This window comes from Leptosomus discolor, chromosome 3 (genome assembly GCF_034619465.1).
Source record: "Leptosomus discolor isolate bLepDis1 chromosome 3, bLepDis1.hap2, whole genome shotgun sequence".
NCBI lineage: Eukaryota > Metazoa > Chordata > Aves > Leptosomiformes > Leptosomidae > Leptosomus > Leptosomus discolor.
This window is the reverse complement of record NC_141393.1, coordinates 8,660,241-8,677,701: the sequence shown is the minus strand read 5'-3', so window position 1 is coordinate 8,677,701 and position 17,461 is coordinate 8,660,241. Positions and strand designations below refer to the sequence as shown.

Below are 17,461 nucleotides of genomic sequence, written 5' to 3'. Positions count from 1 at the left end.
CCCCACAGGATGAGGTCTTGGCATTACTGATTCCCAACTTCCCTTTTCCCATTTCATGTTAGTAATCTAAAACACAAGTACACCAAAACAGCTCACAGAAAGAGCTGGTGACCGCTGCTGCTGACAGAACTACTTAGTATGCTTCCAAAACATATTAAGTCATTATCACCTTCATTTCAGTGCTGGGAAAAAAGAGGCACAGGATGTATTTCATTCAAGGGTATACAGCAATTCAAGGCAGAGAAGGGGAGGGAACAGAACAACTGGGAATTCGCAGTTCTATGAATTTCCCTGACCACACACGTACCCTTCCAAAACAACTAAAGATTTTTTTAAATTTTTTTTTTTTTTTAAAGCTTTGCTGAAATCAAGCACCCAGTTCTTGGAAGCGCTACACTGGGCCACAAACAAAAAAGATTTTGTAAGTTATCTGACTGCAGTATCTCTTCAAGGTCTGTCAGCTGGATGTGCAATGAGACTCTGTATAACGAATTACCTCTTCCATGGGGATAACTTGACAATAGCCACCACCTGCAGCTCCACCTACAGAGAGACAATACTCAAATCATGCAAATAAAGGTATTACATGTGTTTGTTTAATGGCTTTAGAAGGCAGCTACTGTTGTGCAGCTTAGTTTAAATCCCAGCACAGCACTTGAAGACAACACCGAAGAACTTACCCAGGGTTTTCCTTTCTTAAAATAAATGCAATTGTACTGGGAATTATGTAGAACTACAACGCAGCAGAGTAAAACCTCTGAATGCCATCTTTCCCCATTTAGTCCAACTGCAAGTAACAGAACAGCTCATACCTTTTATACCAAAGGTGGGCCCCTGAGAAGGCTGGCGAACACAGGCAAAGACATTCTGGTGAAGGTGTGCTCCTAAGGCTTGGACAAGACCGACAGTGGTGGTGCTTTTCCCCTCTCCCAGGGGAGTAGGAGTTATCCTGCAGTGAAAAGGCAGAACAGACACAATTAAACCCTTGTAGAGGGCAAGACTCAAGACACTTATAGGGATAAGTAAGTGACTTGTCACCCAGCGACTGCAGTTAACGCCAATTCAAATTCTGTAGTGGCTCAGACTTCAGCTAATTTTCAACAGTTTGAGACTGGAATAAGATTGGCAAATTACCACATAGCTGTCAAGGACTCTCCTCTGGAACAACTTGCTAGTTACTGTTGAAGGCAAGCTACTAGACTAAGAGAACTTTGACTACGATCCAGTCCGCCCTTCATAATCCTGACCTGCAGACCAAAACAATTCATCTCCAGAAGGGAAACGTTAAACTACATTCCCACTAATTTACCACAGGAGATAAATCTATTTCCCAAACCACTAGATTTTCACAGTGCAATTTACTAAAATCCAGAGCACCTCGTACAGCCACCTTACCAAAAGACAAGACAACAACAAGCCACACTAATAAAACTTCTTTTCATTTTGACATCATGTAAGTGATGCCTCAGTTAAGGAAGCACCTACCCAGTAACAACAACGTATTTGCCATCTGGCTGGTTTTCCAGTCTTTTCAGAGCTGACAGCTGAATCTTGGCTTTAGTTTGGCCGTAGAGCTCCACCTCATCAGGGAGCAGGCCAACTTCTTTTGCAACTTGATCAATGGGCTTGGGTATGCAAGACCGCGATATTTCAATATCACTTAAAGAGAAAGAGCAAGGTCAATTTGTAAGTCAAAGACTTTGCACAAATACTCTGCTTCTGTACAGCATAACCTGTAAACACCTAATCTATATTTTAAAAGGGAAGCTCTAACCCCTCCTAGTTAAATGAATCAATCCCACTGATACTGGCGACATTAGAATAGACACATCCTCAGAGTTGCCTTTTTTATTTAAAAAAAAAAAACCCCACACCAAAACCAAAACGAACAACAAAAAACACCCCCCACCAACCCTCCCCCAACTCCTCCCACCCCAAGAATGCCTTTTTGTAGGCAATGTGTTATGCTCCCTTATGGTATTTTGTATATTTTCAACTGCTCCTTGGGGACTTGACACCAACAACTCCTACTTCAAGATGCTAGGTTTTTGGCATGTCAGACTGAAAATTTTCCAAAATACAAGTGTCTCACTATTTGCTAAATCAGCATCTCTCTAGGTGGCCTAAAGAGTCTGTGGAACTCCATGTTTATGCCTTAACATTATCAGGATGACGCAAGCTTACACTTCAACATATGTCACAGCACCACTGCAGGTTATCTCTGCTCCCTTACAAAGGCCTCACAGTGCTTTCTCTCTACTTCCCTCCAAACCTCAATTCCAGCTACAGTCTACACACGTGTATGCCCCATATTACGCAAAGCCTGGGAACAGAAGTGAATACTACGCTGCACGAATACTGCCAGTGGCTTCATTTGAAAGCATTACCTTGGAACAGGCATCTTCAGGGTAAGTTGGTTATATTGGATGCTCCATTTTCCAGGCTGGAACTTCTCCAGGAAACGCTGCGCGCTCTCCACTGTGCTCTAAAATGAGCATGTGAATGCATTACAGCAACCACCACTGCACAAACCATGCTGGCCAACGAAGGGACTCAGAACGGTTTTCCCCTCCCACCTGTCTCAGCTTGGGATTAACAGTTAAAGCATCTGCTAACAATTCAAAACGAGATTCTGCTTGCAGTTTTCTTAAAAAGTAAAGAACTCTACCGTATCTATCTACCCATCCATCTACCTATCTATTTTCCAGTATGCTGGATTTTTTTGGGTGTTCTGACCAGCAGGGTTTTTTAAGCAAAGCAAGAAGCAGAGGGAGCTGGCTTATACTGTTACTCTCCTCCTTTTCATCTAATCACCCTACAGATAGTTTTAGAATTACAGTCAGAGCTTTCTAAGACAAGCCTGTTTCTCACTGTTTTGAGAGACCACACTCAAAACCAAACAAAACAATCCCCAAACCCCAGCCTAAACAAACTCTGTCCTAACATTTCCTTAAGGTCCCTCTTCTTCCTCAGTTACCTGAATCCAAATTGTTTGGTCTAGAATTTGGAAATCCTAACTAGACCTCTGTAAGAGGAAGAAGGAACCATCAGTTGCTTTGACAGTGTGCTGATGTCAGCAGCAACATACCCCAAAGGCAAACACAGAGGAGATGACCAGCAGTTTCACAGTCTGCCCACATACCTGCATTAACATGGCCACAGTCATAGGCCCAACGCCACCAGGAACTGGGGTGATGTAGGAAGCTTTTTCCTTTGCTGTACTGTATGCCACATCTCCTACAACTCTTTTTCCACTGGGCTTTGTGCTGTCTGGGTATTTAAGGAAAAAGTAAATTAAAACAACAGAGGAGGGAGACTGAAGCTGAAGTCTTTTCCTCTGTTGGAGTAAACAAAACAGAAGCTGAATACCCAAGAAGCTGTAAAGAAAGATAAAAAGTTAAAACAACATCACAAGTTGAAGCTGTTATCATCATACTTCCCTCGGAGAATGCCAACAGCTCATGCAACATATCTTCCCATTAAACACCATTTATCCTCAGCCAGATAGATCTCCCTTTCCTTGAGGATGCAAGTATTTCCTCAGTGGCACATGGCCCACAGGGCAGTCTGATTCATAGAACAGAATCATAGAATCATTCAGGTTGGAAAAGACCTTTGAGATGATCATGACTGAAACAACTGCAGGGGGATCAAAGCACAGACCAAGTCTTACATCTGTGCTATAATAAAACACAAATGGGACATACAATAGAGATGTCACCTGAACCATCCCCTCACAGCTCCTGCTGTATTGCTCTGACGGATTAGTACAGCTTCCAATTTGAAGGAGATATAAATGAATGGTCTAGAAGAAGTGAGAGAAGAAACATTGTTGGCTTGTTCTGAACACCCAGGTTTACATTTGCTCTGTTCCATTCTGGAGGACATCTAGGCCTTACTATTGAAGAAAATACCTGTCTTTACACACACTGAAGACAAAGTGCCAAGTGTTTCAATTACTCATTGCCATTCTAATGATGGACTCGTAAATACTGAAGAGAGATCAGAGGTTTGTCAAAACAAACGTCACAGGTGACTTAAGAGAGCTTCAGCAGAACAACGTCCTTTCTTTCTGGCAAAAAAAAAAAAAGCTGTATCCTGCTGCACTACATGACCTGACAATTTAGAAGCAGATCTAGCACTTTCTGCTATGGTGACCTTTAAGCTCTTCTATAATGAAAGAAAAAGACAAAATGCATTAGTAAACTAGCAGAGTCATTTAAGGAACTCACTGATTATAGACACAGCATATTAAAAAAAAAAAAAAAAAAAGAAAATGTAAGTTTCTGCTGGAGTGGCAGATCTTAATTTCAGATATGAGGACTTTAGGGAACTTCTAAGCAGTGTGAAAAACTTGAAGATATACTTTAAGATTGTTACATTTAAATATTATATTGCACACAATAATTTTGTGTTTGAACAGAACACAATCAATAACTTTAACACACATTTGGTGAGGGGGAGAAGTGGAAGAGAAACCAAACTCCTGATTATGTTAAAACCAGAGAGGGAACAAAAGCAGCTCCTGTCAACACTAATTTTTAGCTGCATTGTTACTGACAATTAGCAGCTTGGATGTTTTGTTGTGTTTGTGTTTTAAGCCACACTTTTTTCTCCCTAAAGTTCAAAGCTTGAACATCACAGCTGTTAAACAGTGTTTCTACAGCCACTGTCAGCTTTGCTGCCTGAACTGCAGACCAATGTGACCTTCCAGCCTAGAGGCCAGTTTAACTAAAGTTGCAAAAGGCAAATAACATAACCATATTTTCTTCCAAGGATGCCAAGCAGGCTTACCAGCCACCCTGGCCAGGAAGACTCCAGGCCCAAGAATGAAGAAAACAAGCAGTGAACTAGGTACTCCAAACACAAACAGGGATTAGCACAAGCCAAACAAATCCCCAGCCCCTGCCTCTGCAGCCACACCTCGTGCTAAGCACTGCTGATCACAGCTTAGGAGCTATCCAACTACCTTCAAAATACTCTTTTGAAGGAAAGCTCACATACAACACTTTCCGCCTCTCCCCATAATTTCATGTTCTCAATATTCATCACCCCACTCTTAAGAAAACTGAATGAACTAGTTACAGGGAATATCAGTGACACTACAACCATTCCCAGTGCCTGTGTCTTCCTTGGTCCAGTAGGTTCTCTAGCCAGCTGGAACACAAGAGAGAGCATCCGAGGACTTTGAGATCAAAGAAGTGTACAACACATATGGAATGAACACGTATGATGATCTCCATATAGCTCTAGAGTTAGCTGCATGAGACACAGCCTTAGTGCAGCTTCTGGACCGGAGCTAATTCACAGTCCTACCTTCCCCAGACAAGGACTAGGAATATCCACATGACTTCCAAGCAGACTTGTGACAATGTGCATAAAACTGTAACACGTTTCTGTGGATATATGACACGCAAGACCATACACAACCCTCATCTATAAAACATGAGACTATGTGCTGCTTTTTCTGGACACCACTGGGAAAGGTGTTTCATGAGGGATCCAACACAATCTGATTTACAGGCCTCCGATGCCAGCTTGATTCCCAGTATACGAAGATATAAACAGAGCATCAAGTCAAAGCTTTCTGTATCTTTCTAGCTCCTCTGGTGTTTGAAGAGCATGGCACCAAGATCCACAGAGGCTGATCCTCCTTTGCTGCTCTCATATCCCACTGTTTGAGGTTCCCTGTTGGCTAGAGCTGCAAAATCCCATAGCAGAAGAGGACTTTGAACAGGATTGCTTCCTTCATCAGGACTTGGAGGGACACTCCAGAGAGTGTCATCTCTGGGAATATCCTCTGCCCGCACTGCTCTCCCTTCCTGTAGCAGAGCAACTTCTACAGGCCTGGAATAAGGCATTCAGAGTATTTGCTGGACTAGCCCTCCATCTGCAGCAGTGGGGAGAAAAGGACAAATACAATCCAGTTTGTAAAGGGAGTAAGACACACTTGTCTGCTCTAATAGGTGCTTCAGGAGATGCTCTCTTCCTCTCTGTCTACCTGGAAACCTGGAAGAAACTCTGTTCAGCTGCAGTACACATGAACATAAAGCCAGATGAGCCTAAACTGCCTATTCTAGCCTCCAAACTGGAAGCCTTAGGAGTATATAGGCCACCCTCCATTCAAAGGTACAACAACTGCATTTGCATGGCACTACACGGCTATAACTTTTTTTTAACTCCAACTTGGCAAGCCTGCATGAAGTTAAAGTCCTGGTATGTCAAACCCTACCGGGATGTGCCTGTAACGGGCACCATGACTTGCAAAGTACAGGCATATCCAGAGCTGGCCATGGCCTCCGGCTGCAACCCACATCCACACCCAGGAGGCACTGAGCTGGGTGCACTTACAGGTATGCTAAGATGTATGGCAACTGTGCTATTTCTCCCCCCAGCACACTCAAAGCACCATTACAGCAAGCAGCAATATTCTATCTGTACAGCGATACAGCTGGAGAAGCTGGCAAGCTAGCTGCCATTCTTTCTGTAGCACTGCAATTCCCACAAGTCTGGCACCGATTTCCCAAAAGATTAATGTGAAAACTTTTTTACAACCTATCTGAAAGGACAAAAGAGGGAGGAAAACTCAGCAGCTTCAGAAAACCACAGGGGAAAAAAAAAAAAGTCTGTAGCATCCATCATTTTGAAATCTGACAATTTGCTCTGTCAAGCCCTGGTTACAGAGTCTCCCAATGCCATTAAGCGTATTGCCATGCAGCACTGACGAGGCTGGCTGTACAAGAAGCTCAGATCTCAGCGCACTGCCCAAGGCAGACTAATTGCAAAGGAACAGGGATGTGTCCTCAGAGATGCAGTTCACATCAAGCCTGAAAAAAAGGTCATACCATCATATGTCAGAAACACAATGGTAGTTTTATTTGCAACATGCTAGTGGTGGAGACTGCAAGCCATTCTGCTTCAGGCAAATCAGCAGTGACCCTGTGGGTTTTGGCAAATTGCCTAAGTTTGGGTAGCTTGCCACAAATACATCAAGCAACAAACAGCAACAGCATATGACTCTTTAATTTTAATTAGACAGAGGACCAACATTTTAAAATGCAACTCAGTGTCACCTTTGAGGATCTGCTGAACAGAAATTTCTTTACATTCCATTAAATAATGGCAACAAAATGACTGATTAATTATGAAAACTACCTTTTAAAAGCCTTGTGGGCGTAGCACATAGATAGCTGGATGGTGACTAATTTTCTGTATCATTCAATATCTGTAATTTGGATTTAAAATGAGATGAAAACAGAAATTGCCAGACTGTCTGTTCCTCCTTTGTAAGGAAGGAGTACCTAAGTGAAATCCTACCCTAAAATCCATTAAGTTAAAGCACTTTATTCTACACCAGAGCCACTGTCACCAATACTCTTGCAGAAGCTGCTTTGTTTCAAGACAATAGCCATTCAAACCTAAGAAGTTAATGCTGTGATTCAGCAAATCCACAGCTACTTGAAGAGACTGCTGCCACTTATGTCTTTCAAACAGAACAGCATAATCAGACCTAGCTGCAAAGTAACGACAGCAAAGCTGCGTGCTCACAAGTGACAACAGCAGTGAGACTTCACTACATACTTGGGGCAAATTACATGGATATTCTATTGTACTATTTCCTAGGCCTCCTCTTCCCTCTACTAATCATCAGCCTCACTGAAGGCAGAAACAAAACTGCCACTGATCTGCTTTGGGACAGTACTTCAGACCAACTTTTTTTTTTTTTCATTCTGGCATCTTCAGAGATTGCCATCATTACTTAAGACAGACTTAAAAGAGAAAGAAGTTCGCATTGACTAGAAACACCAAGGAAACAGTATCCATGTACTTACTTAGCAACTGCATTTATATACAAATAAACACATCTCCACTCTTTATACATTACCCACGCACCTGGCACATGGTTAATTCCACAGTCTATTACGATCGCACCAGGTTTGATCCATTCACCCTTTACCATTTCAGCTTTACCAGCTGCAACCACCAGGATATCAGCTCTACCAACCTATTAAAAAAAAAAAAAAAAAAAAAAAAGCCAAACAAACAACCCTGTATCGTATTGGCAGAGGAAAAACACAGAGCTGCTTTTCAGCAGCAACTTAGATCAGCTTCAATTGTAGTGAAACTGTGTGCTCACCCATTGGCATTGGAGGGATGGAAGGGCATCGTCAGCAATTAAAGGTAGCTAGGAGTTTCTTGGCAAGGACAAATTCCTGCAGCCAGAAATTATGGCCTGTTTTCACACTCCTATCCTGAGCTATTGCTAGTCAACACTTCACAACTTCCTTTGAACTCCTCCATGATTCCCAAGTGGAGCATACAGACTACTTTTAGGTAAAATTAAATCCTTCTGCATGATCTTATCTTCCTCCCTTCAAATATCCCTGCATATTCAGCTGCTCTTTTCAATACTAGAAATACATCCAGCACTCACAGACAGCAGACAAGAACAACCCCTGCACAGAACTCTAAATGGCACTTCACTTGTGGCAGCACTGTCTTGTGGTTTTTATGTCCAGGACTGTGTAACATGCAACTCCAGGGAAAGCTGATTGTAATTCAGCACTAATATTCGTTCAGACAGTACTCAGTAAATTTGACAGATCTGGTCACAAAGCTGGTGCTAGAGACCGTCTAAAGCTTGTTGTCAGTTCTTGCACTGCTTCATTTATGTTTGCTTAGGAAGCTGCTATCCATTGGAATTTTTTCTTTTAATCTTCAAGGTAGATAAACCATTTTTAAGATTTCATTAAGAGTTAGCACTTCAATTGTTAATCAACGTAATGACAGTCTTATTGAACAGCAACTTAATGGCATGAAGCATTGCAGTGTTTCTGATCTTCTTTGTGAGTTGTATTCAAATACACCTACCCTCTCTTCAGCTTTAATACTTGCCTACAGAGCCTGGCAGTGTCGATTGCTCTATGAAGTCCAAGTAGGTGGCAGCACAGCAACACACTATTTCTGTCACTCTCCCAGCTAAAGAGGAAAATGGTACCAACTCCCCAGTCATAGAAAGTAGACTAGAAAAAAAACCTGGAGAAAACAGTTGGTCTAGCATTTCCCAGCCATTAAAGCAAAAGACCACCTGGCCTTTTTGGAAAAAACTACCAAAAACATATGGTGTTTTGCAGGCCACTACAGGGAGATTAGGAAGGGATGACTAAATTCTCAGCATTTGTCCAAAGAAAACAAAAATAATTTTATTGTTATAATTAAACCCCTTTAATTAAGGGCCAAAAATTAATTAAGGATCCTATTCAGTGGAAGTATTTACACAACCATGCAACAAACAGGACTGAGAAACTGTTTCAGACGAAAAACAACCCAGACCAAATGACTCAGAGTAGCAATACACCAAGCAGGAATGTGCAGCAGGCGCCACTGGCTTGCAGCAGATAACTACAGCCTCACGCATCCAGCCTGTCCTTACCTCCTCAGCCAGTGTTGAGGTCTTTGAATGGCAAGTGGTTACCGTTGCGTGATTCCAGAGCAGGAGGTCATGCATGGGAGCACCGACGATCTTGCTGCGACCGACCACTACAGCTCTTTTCCCTGCAACCTGGATGCCTGCACCACAGGAAGTTAGGAGAAAGTAAAAATAGGTCATTGTGCACTGTAGTACAAACTCACTTAAACAGCTTTGGAGTCTTTTGGTCAGTTTAAGTCTGGCTCTGTTACTTCAGGATACTATTTTTCTTCTGGGTTGCGTGTCATAGAGAATAGGAGTTGGGAGGGAGGAAGGAATGACCATTTTAAAACCAGTTCTTTTACTATCTGAAAAGGCAGAGATGAAATGCAGTATCTCAAGAAAGGTTTCAATGTGAAGCACAGCCTTGCAATGTGCATAATTTCTCCTCTTATTGAAGACTACTGCACTCACTTACCTGTCTGCCTGATAAGTTCCATGCATCCTTTCGGTGTACAGGGAATAAAGCAGTCTCCAAGGTCCCCTCTAGAGAGTTTCCCAGCATTGATGCTACTTAAGCTGTATTTTGAAAGAATAAAGGCCAAGTAAGATTCCCAACTTCACGATCACCATCCAAAAGAAAAAAATAACAAATTTCTTTCTGGAGGAGCTGTCGTGCTCTCCAGGGGTGAAGTCAGTTTACCCATCTACATCCTTCTCAGGTGCAACAGCATTGGTTATTTTTTCTGTATTGATGGGTTTATCAGAGTCAAGTGGCAGCTGCACTATAAAGCCATGAACAGCAGGGTCTCCATTCAAAGAGGCAATGCACTTGAGGACCTACAAGTAAAGACCAAAAACCTAATGGGCGACAAACTGAAACAAGACTGAAGCAAAGGAAAAAGCATAATCCTGTCTGGATTAAAAGATACACACAATACGTTTAGTTTTTCCATCCAAGAGTATAAATGACTCATATTTTTTATTTTTAGAAATATACCTGTTAAAGTACGTAAATTTTACATTGCAGTGTTTTAGTTTTCTTTTAAAAATAAAAAACCCCACACCGCATCAGGTTCCAGTTCTTTTTTTCAGGAGTTAATAACTATGGGCAAGTAGTCTTTTTTTATAAAAAGAGAGGGCAAATATAAATTCATCTCTTGAGCTCAAAACCAAAGTTAAGTACATTTTCATTCCTGGCTATATTACTCACCTCAGCTTCTGTTGCTGTGTTTGGCAGTTTTATGTGATTGGCACTGATTCCAATCTGCAAATGACAATACCAACAAATTATCTGATTTCTGAATTGACATCAGAGATTGATCTGGCTAGTCTCTCAGTCCAGCCCAGTCACAGCTACATTCTGTCACATTTCCCAGGTCTATTTCTTGTTCCTGTGGTTACAGTCCTATTATTGGGAAATACCATCAACGCAAGGGCAGGAAAAAGATTAATGCTTTGCCTACTTAGATTGGTCCATACTTCAACTGTTCTAGTCACCTTCTGACATGAACAAAAGGCACCTTGACAGCATACTGCCTTGAAATGCCAGCCATCACCTAGGGAAACAGGGACTCATCTACATTTCCAGCCCTGCTGTAGCATGTAATGTACCACTCAGTGACAGCTGCAAGGCAGCTGCAGGTACAAGACATCCAGGGAAGATAAGTGCATGGCCACAGGTCAGGAAAGACAGACCTTCAGCACTTCAGACACATGTAATCTAGGAGATGATCACACAAAAAGCGGCACCAACCCATGCTGTCGGTACCGGAGTACTCCACTTGGCTAAGTGACAGGTTACACACCTATACTGTCCCCTTATAACAAGGAATTCAGGCCAACATTTGGTTGTCCAAACCAGGCAAAACTTAGATAAAACTATTTGATTTGCATCTGTTTATCCATATTCAGATTTGACACACTGTAGGAGGGTAAAAAGAAATATTAAGACTTTGGGCATTACCTCAGCAGCAGCCTTCAGCTTCATATTAATGTAGAGGTTCGAATCATCCCGATTTCCAACCTAAGGTTGAAAAAAACCAGACAGTTGAGTCACACTGTAGAGTAGAGACCCAGTCACAGGCTGAGATGGGCTTAACCTCTAGCTTCCTTGGCTTCCTTTGAGCTACACCAAGGAGGCAGAAATATTCTTGAATAACTGTAAAACACACTGATAGAGGCTATAAGTAGCTGGAGCTAACGGCAAGTGTTCTTCCAAGTAACAGGCAGCTAAAGACAAGTTGTTTGATCTCCTGCATAAACACTACTTACACCTATTGAAAAACCTTAGAAACACAGTGCTCTCCAAAGCAGAAAATATTGCCTGCCATCTCACCTCAGAAAGTTAAATCTCTAGCTAATTAACATGATCAGCAGGTGCTGATAACATCCAATTATCTGATTGAGGCTTTCAGAAAAGTTGGACCTCTCCGATACCCAGGAATCTTAATTTTATGCACATACATGTGCCTTGACGGAGAGATTTCTTCCACTGCTGTTTTGTACCTTGAGAACTTTCCTGCCAAAGAAAAACCAACAAAACAAGAATGAAGTGATGCACAAAGAGAAAGCACCAAGTGGAACAAATGCCTGTGCTTTTGGCAGTATTGGGTTATTACAGTACAACTGCATTTCAGAAGACTGCTTGCAGCATCCAGTATGTTTTGTTAAACGTAATACTCCTTGTAACTGTAAGAAAATGAGGGACAAATAAGGAAAAGCGGATTAAGCAAACTCTTGAAACCCTGTTGCCTGGTACTTGGGAGCTATCCCTGATTCTCACATGGATTACAAGCTGCAAGGGTGACTGCATTACTGATCACCCAGCATTCATTAGTTGTTCTTCCCTAGGGTTAGAGAAACAGGCTGTCTCCTCTTTAAAGTCTGCTGGGTTTAGGAAAAGGTACGCCTCATACAGGGCAGGCACCAGGAGATGTCAGTAAACACACCATATATATTGTGCAAAAGAGAACATTCCTGACTACAGGCCAAAAAATAATGATTAACTGATTTACTCTTCGAGCTTGAAGGACACCAGATACCTCTCAAGAAAAAAGCACATATTGTGTGGGGTGCTACTTAGCAGAACCAGCTAACTGTCCTGATGTAACTGAAAAACAGGTAGCTGAGAACATCAGTATTAGATGAACTCCAAGCCCAGACTGTTTTCTGGCTTACAAACATGTCAGAGATCCAAAGAGCAAACAGATTGTAAAGAACTCTGAGACAACCCAGGATTGAAGAGAACACAGGCCAGCCAAGAAAAAACTCCAGTAACACTACAAGACAGTAGTTTTTGAAGTTTACAAGGTCAGAAGCTCAGCAACTTCCACCAAAGCACCCCTTACTAAATTTTAAATAAAAGGCCTTCCTCCTTCCTTCCAAACACCTGAAGACAAGTCTTCTGTAGAAAAGATCTTCTTAAAGCTAATGGAAAAGAAAACCAGAAAAAAAACAAAGCACAAACAAATTTGTTCCTGGCATTGAAGAGCAGCATGGACTTCACATACTACAGTGGTCTTAGCACTGGAATCCAGAGACAGGCACTTCAGGAGCCCAAAATACTAAATAAGGATAGAAGCCACTACTCTAAGCAGCCACTTTCAGTCCATCAATCCTTTGCGGCCACACAGTTCATTCCTATCACAGGATGCTTGCTACAGCTAGTCACCTTCTGACCTAAGCATAGAGTTTCAATTTTTATAGATGCAAGGGAAAAAAAATCCATCACCTTAATTCTGCCAAACACAGGCCAAATACCCTGTACTAATGAGTGCTTTTTACCTCTGCAAGCATTTCTGTTTAGACTGTAGCACTTACTGCTGAATTTTACGTCTGTCAGAAGTGTAAGACTTTGTTCCATCCCCTGCACTCAAAGCCTTCTTGGCCAGAGGTGCTTTTGGTTGCCTTTCCCCTCCGCCCCCTCCTCGTCTCTCCATGTTCTGACATAACAGCAGACCAAATCCCTTAATAAACACCCCATTTCAAAGACTTCTGGTACAAACATATCTCTGAAAGCTGACAGGCTTAGGGGCTCACACAAATGCAGAGACTTGGAATATAGTCTACAAGCACTGCTTCCTCTTAATAGGCAGGAAGCCTACTTTCATCATTTCACAAACACAACACTTAAACAGAGAACTGCAAAGGCCTGATGAAAGAAAAAAAACAACCCAACCCAAACCCCCCAAAATGTTTCTGGGCCCAGTACTTGGTCAAAAGCCATCATAGAACTGTATTACCATCCCACAGGGAACTCTGCTCTTCTGTTCCTCATAAAATGTTACCGTTTGCAAGTCAGCTTTGATGAAACTCCTCAGCTGTGCACTTACCATTGCAGAGCAACACAGATTTTCTGTATTTGTCATTAAAGTAAAAACAATACCTGCAAAATTGCGAGTCCTGGTTTGAAGCCTGGAAATTTTTCTTTCATCTCAGCAACTTGCTGCTTTAGTCTCTCTCTCACTTGTCTGAAGAGGCAAAAAAAAAAAAAACAAAACCAAAACAAGATAGAAGTTAACCAAGGGGCTGAATTCTCATACAGTTATAAGCCAGGAGTTGAAAAGATGACAGATAGGCAGACTGGCAAACACGTACTTATACCTTGAGAACACAAGTCCCAGAAACCTCCAAATAAGATTAATGTCCATAAATCACTAAGACACTTTGGAAGTTTCATTCAAAGGTTTTTTTTTTTAAATTTTCTTAAAGTCCACATTGTGCTTCTTCACCCTCCTCTCAATGGCCTCATAGGATACAAGGGTAAAAAAAAGGCACAAAATTTGACATGGAAATTTCTGGGATTTCAAACTCCTTACTCAAAAGCAATTCCTCTTTCCACATATGCCGTATCAAATCTACCTGTCTTCCACAGACACCAGTCCACAGTCACACATGCTGTCCTGATAAACGACGATGAATCTACAATGGTAGAACTCTGGAGAACAGCTAAACAAACAGGAGATACCCAAAGATGCACCTTTTCTACAGTTGGTCAATACTATGTGTTTCTATTTCCTGCCTGCTTGGCCTAAGCCAGGCTGGGTAGGCTGCAGTCCTACTCACGTTCCTGCCTCCAGCCTGCTTCTGGGCTTGCCAACACACATACGAAGAAATGCCCCCAGTCCGAGAGCTTCCAAACAAGGCAAAGATTTTTCCAGGTAGTAGGAAGGAGAAAGGGAGGTGGACAGAGGGGAAGCAGTGAGGAAAATGAGCTAAACTCTGGTACACATCTCGGGGGAACTCTTCAGTGAGGACAAGTTTAAGGATACAATTATTAAAACAAAACTTTGAAATGGAAGAATGAGAGGATTCATTGACTAGTTAATCTAGCTCAGATGTCAACCCATACCCAGCTTATTACGCAATGTTTTAGAGATAATGAGTACTCATCACTAAAAGTCGCCATAGGCAGCTCAAAAGCCACTGTCACCACCCTCCCCAGCCTTGCACTCCTCTCTACTTTCTCAGTCACTGTCTGGCCCCATGTTCCTGATCCTTCACCGGGGAAGGTGGTGAGGAAGAGATCCTGGTGCCAGGCCCAATGCGCTCTTTCAAATCTGAAATTCTGCCAAAAGCCTGGGGGCAGCCCCAGCACCACTGCTCTGCCTCCTCACCGGAGGCAGTTAGGATTCAGAGAGAAGAACTGACCAGTCGTACCCATCTGATGGGCTCACAGAAGGAGGCCGTGGCACTTCCCAGCACATGTAGGAGATACTCACTCAGAGGCAAAAAGCCAGGTAAGCTAACCTCACAGAACACCAGAGGCTTGACAGGTCTGTGACCTCCAGCCTGTGTCCCACCCACTATTTTCAAAGAGATGAGAAGGTGCTACCATCACACTTAGCAAATCCACCCTGCTCCACACACCCTACTGTTTTAAAGCACATATGGTCTCCTTGTGCTCATCTACGTTCAAGTCACTACCATGAGGTCTCCTACTTCTCAACTGGAACCAAACTTCCCAGACTGGAGGAGGTGCTGTTGGTGCCAGTTTATGAAAAGTGGGAACAGCCAGGGTACAGGGGCAGACTGAGTAGCTGATGCCAGCTGGGAGGCTGCGATTCCTGCCATAGAGGGAAATTCCAGGATGACAGATAGCCAGTGAAGCCAACTTTGCCCTGCAACTATAACCTCCAAATCAGAAATGCCAGAGGCAAGAAGAAAGAGAAATGGGAGCGGCACACAGCTCTGCTGCAACCCAGCAGCACTCATCCCAGAGGACGGTTGCAGCTGGTCCAGCCAGAAGCAGCCCTGAGGCTGTTCCAGCTCCCATCTCGGGGGAATCACAAAGCCTCCCTCTGTCCCAAATCATTCATCTCTCTCCTGCTGCATCCTGAATCACATGGTCTGAGCTCTGCTGCACCTGAGGAGTGGCTTCAGAGTATTTATAGGTGCTTGCATCTGGCCAAGCTGTCCAAAGTCTCTTAATAAGCTTTGGTAAAAGAGGTTGTTTTCAATTTTACTTAAGAAACAGTAGTTCCTAGGCTTCCTTTAGCTATCACCTCTGTAAAAGACTTGACATAAAGACTGGCTTGCTACGACACTGTCTTCTGAACCCATCAGCCTTGTCCTAACAATTCTTCACGCTGAAGCGACATAAACCCATCTGCTGGGTGGCAAAATCACCAACTGCCTCTCCTTACACTCCAGCGAGAGAAGGCACCAAACATACAGCTGCAGACGCAACAGGGCCTCAGCTCAGCAGCCCATAACACCACCACAACAGTCTTGAGGAGCATCAGAAAGAGACTGTGTGGCCTGTGAGCGGGTGCTGCAGGCCAGCTCTTTGAGGGAGCTATTACTGAAAACAGCCTCCGGTGCCCGGTAAGGAAAGCACAGCACTGGTTTGTGGCCTGCAAACAAAAAGAAATGCAAACAAAGGTATCATCATTTATGATGCAGTAAAGCCCTCATAACGGACAGTCAACTGGAAAGGATCTCAGGTCTGGGTTTTACTTTTAACCCAGTCTTCTCCACGGAGGAAAACCAAGCCCACCCAAGGGTCTAGTTTTCCTCTGCCCTCTGTGAAGCAGGGCTGTGGCATGCTTTCACCCCCAGCAGCCATGACTGTTCACAACTTACATTGCTGTCATTTTCTGTAATTAAGCACTAGCTCACTTCCCCTTCAGCTACAGAAGAAAGATAAGACACACAAACACACAAAGTGGTGCTGCCAGTGCTCATTTACTTCAGGAGCCTTGAATCAAGAAATCACTTGTTAGACAGCCACCTAGCGTTACATACCACTGCTCTCTAGTTACCACAAAAGCTGCAGGTACAAAGGTTGGAGAGAAAATTAAGTGAAAAAAGTAATCCTTGTTTAATCTCTGCAGACTTACAAATACAAAATAATTTTTGAAGCTGGCAGCCATTCAGTGAGAGAGCTGGCAAAATTCTATTATGGACTTTAGGTCTTCACAAAGATAAAAGTTCATACTGATAAGTTAACATTTTTATTAGCTGTATGAAAACACTCTTTAAGTCTTCAAACATAAATTTGCAATTGTACACGGCTGTTCCTCCAAAAGCCTTCCCTCTTACGCCAAGACCCCTCCTGTGCCCACATGCTCTTCCACAAACAAACTGACACTGCAAACAAGGGTCCAGGGTCCACACAGGTTAAGGACAGCACACGGCTCTAAGCACACAGTGCAAAAGCCAGCTCAAAAAAAAAAAACTTGTTAGCCTTTCTTTCTCCAGACCGCAACAGTGAGCTGAATTTAAATTTATTAAGTGAATTTCCCAGAACAGCAAAGGACAAACCACCCTCCCCCGGCTCTGCTGTAAATGGAGACGCACAGCTCCCACCCTAGTGCTTCCCCAGGCAGAGCCCACCACTACACCTGTGGGATTATGTACACACAGAGGTTCGGATGGCTGTGGTGCAAGCACCCACATCACCATACTGAAGATGACCCCAGGCTGTGTTTGTCTCTTCTATGGGTAATAGGGCCCTGGGTCTATGCGAATACTGCCAAACGTATGACCTGGCAAATGCTTCCTCCAGAGACAACGATGCTCTAGAAGTGGCCTCTCCGCAAAGAGAAG

The 17,461-nt window shown here is 43.0% G+C and overlaps 1 protein-coding gene across 1 annotated transcript in view; it reads right to left on the bottom strand.

The window, feature by feature from the left end:
• MTHFD1 (methylenetetrahydrofolate dehydrogenase, cyclohydrolase and formyltetrahydrofolate synthetase 1) overlaps positions 1-17,461 on the bottom strand; it is a 42,037-nt gene that overhangs the window by 20,685 nt on the left and 3,891 nt on the right. Inside the window, exons 2-13 of the mRNA XM_086462167.1 lie at positions 13,797-13,881; positions 11,376-11,435; positions 10,623-10,676; positions 10,113-10,249; positions 9,888-9,988; positions 9,434-9,570; positions 7,894-8,005; positions 3,143-3,270; positions 2,388-2,485; positions 1,486-1,659; positions 813-949; positions 497-543 (exon numbers count right to left, since the gene is read on the bottom strand). Of these exons, the coding sequence (XP_086318293.1) occupies positions 497-543; positions 813-949; positions 1,486-1,659; positions 2,388-2,485; positions 3,143-3,270; positions 7,894-8,005; positions 9,434-9,570; positions 9,888-9,988; positions 10,113-10,249; positions 10,623-10,676; positions 11,376-11,435; positions 13,797-13,881 (1,270 nt within the window). The remainder of the gene's footprint in view (positions 1-496; positions 544-812; positions 950-1,485; positions 1,660-2,387; positions 2,486-3,142; positions 3,271-7,893; positions 8,006-9,433; positions 9,571-9,887; positions 9,989-10,112; positions 10,250-10,622; positions 10,677-11,375; positions 11,436-13,796; positions 13,882-17,461) is intronic.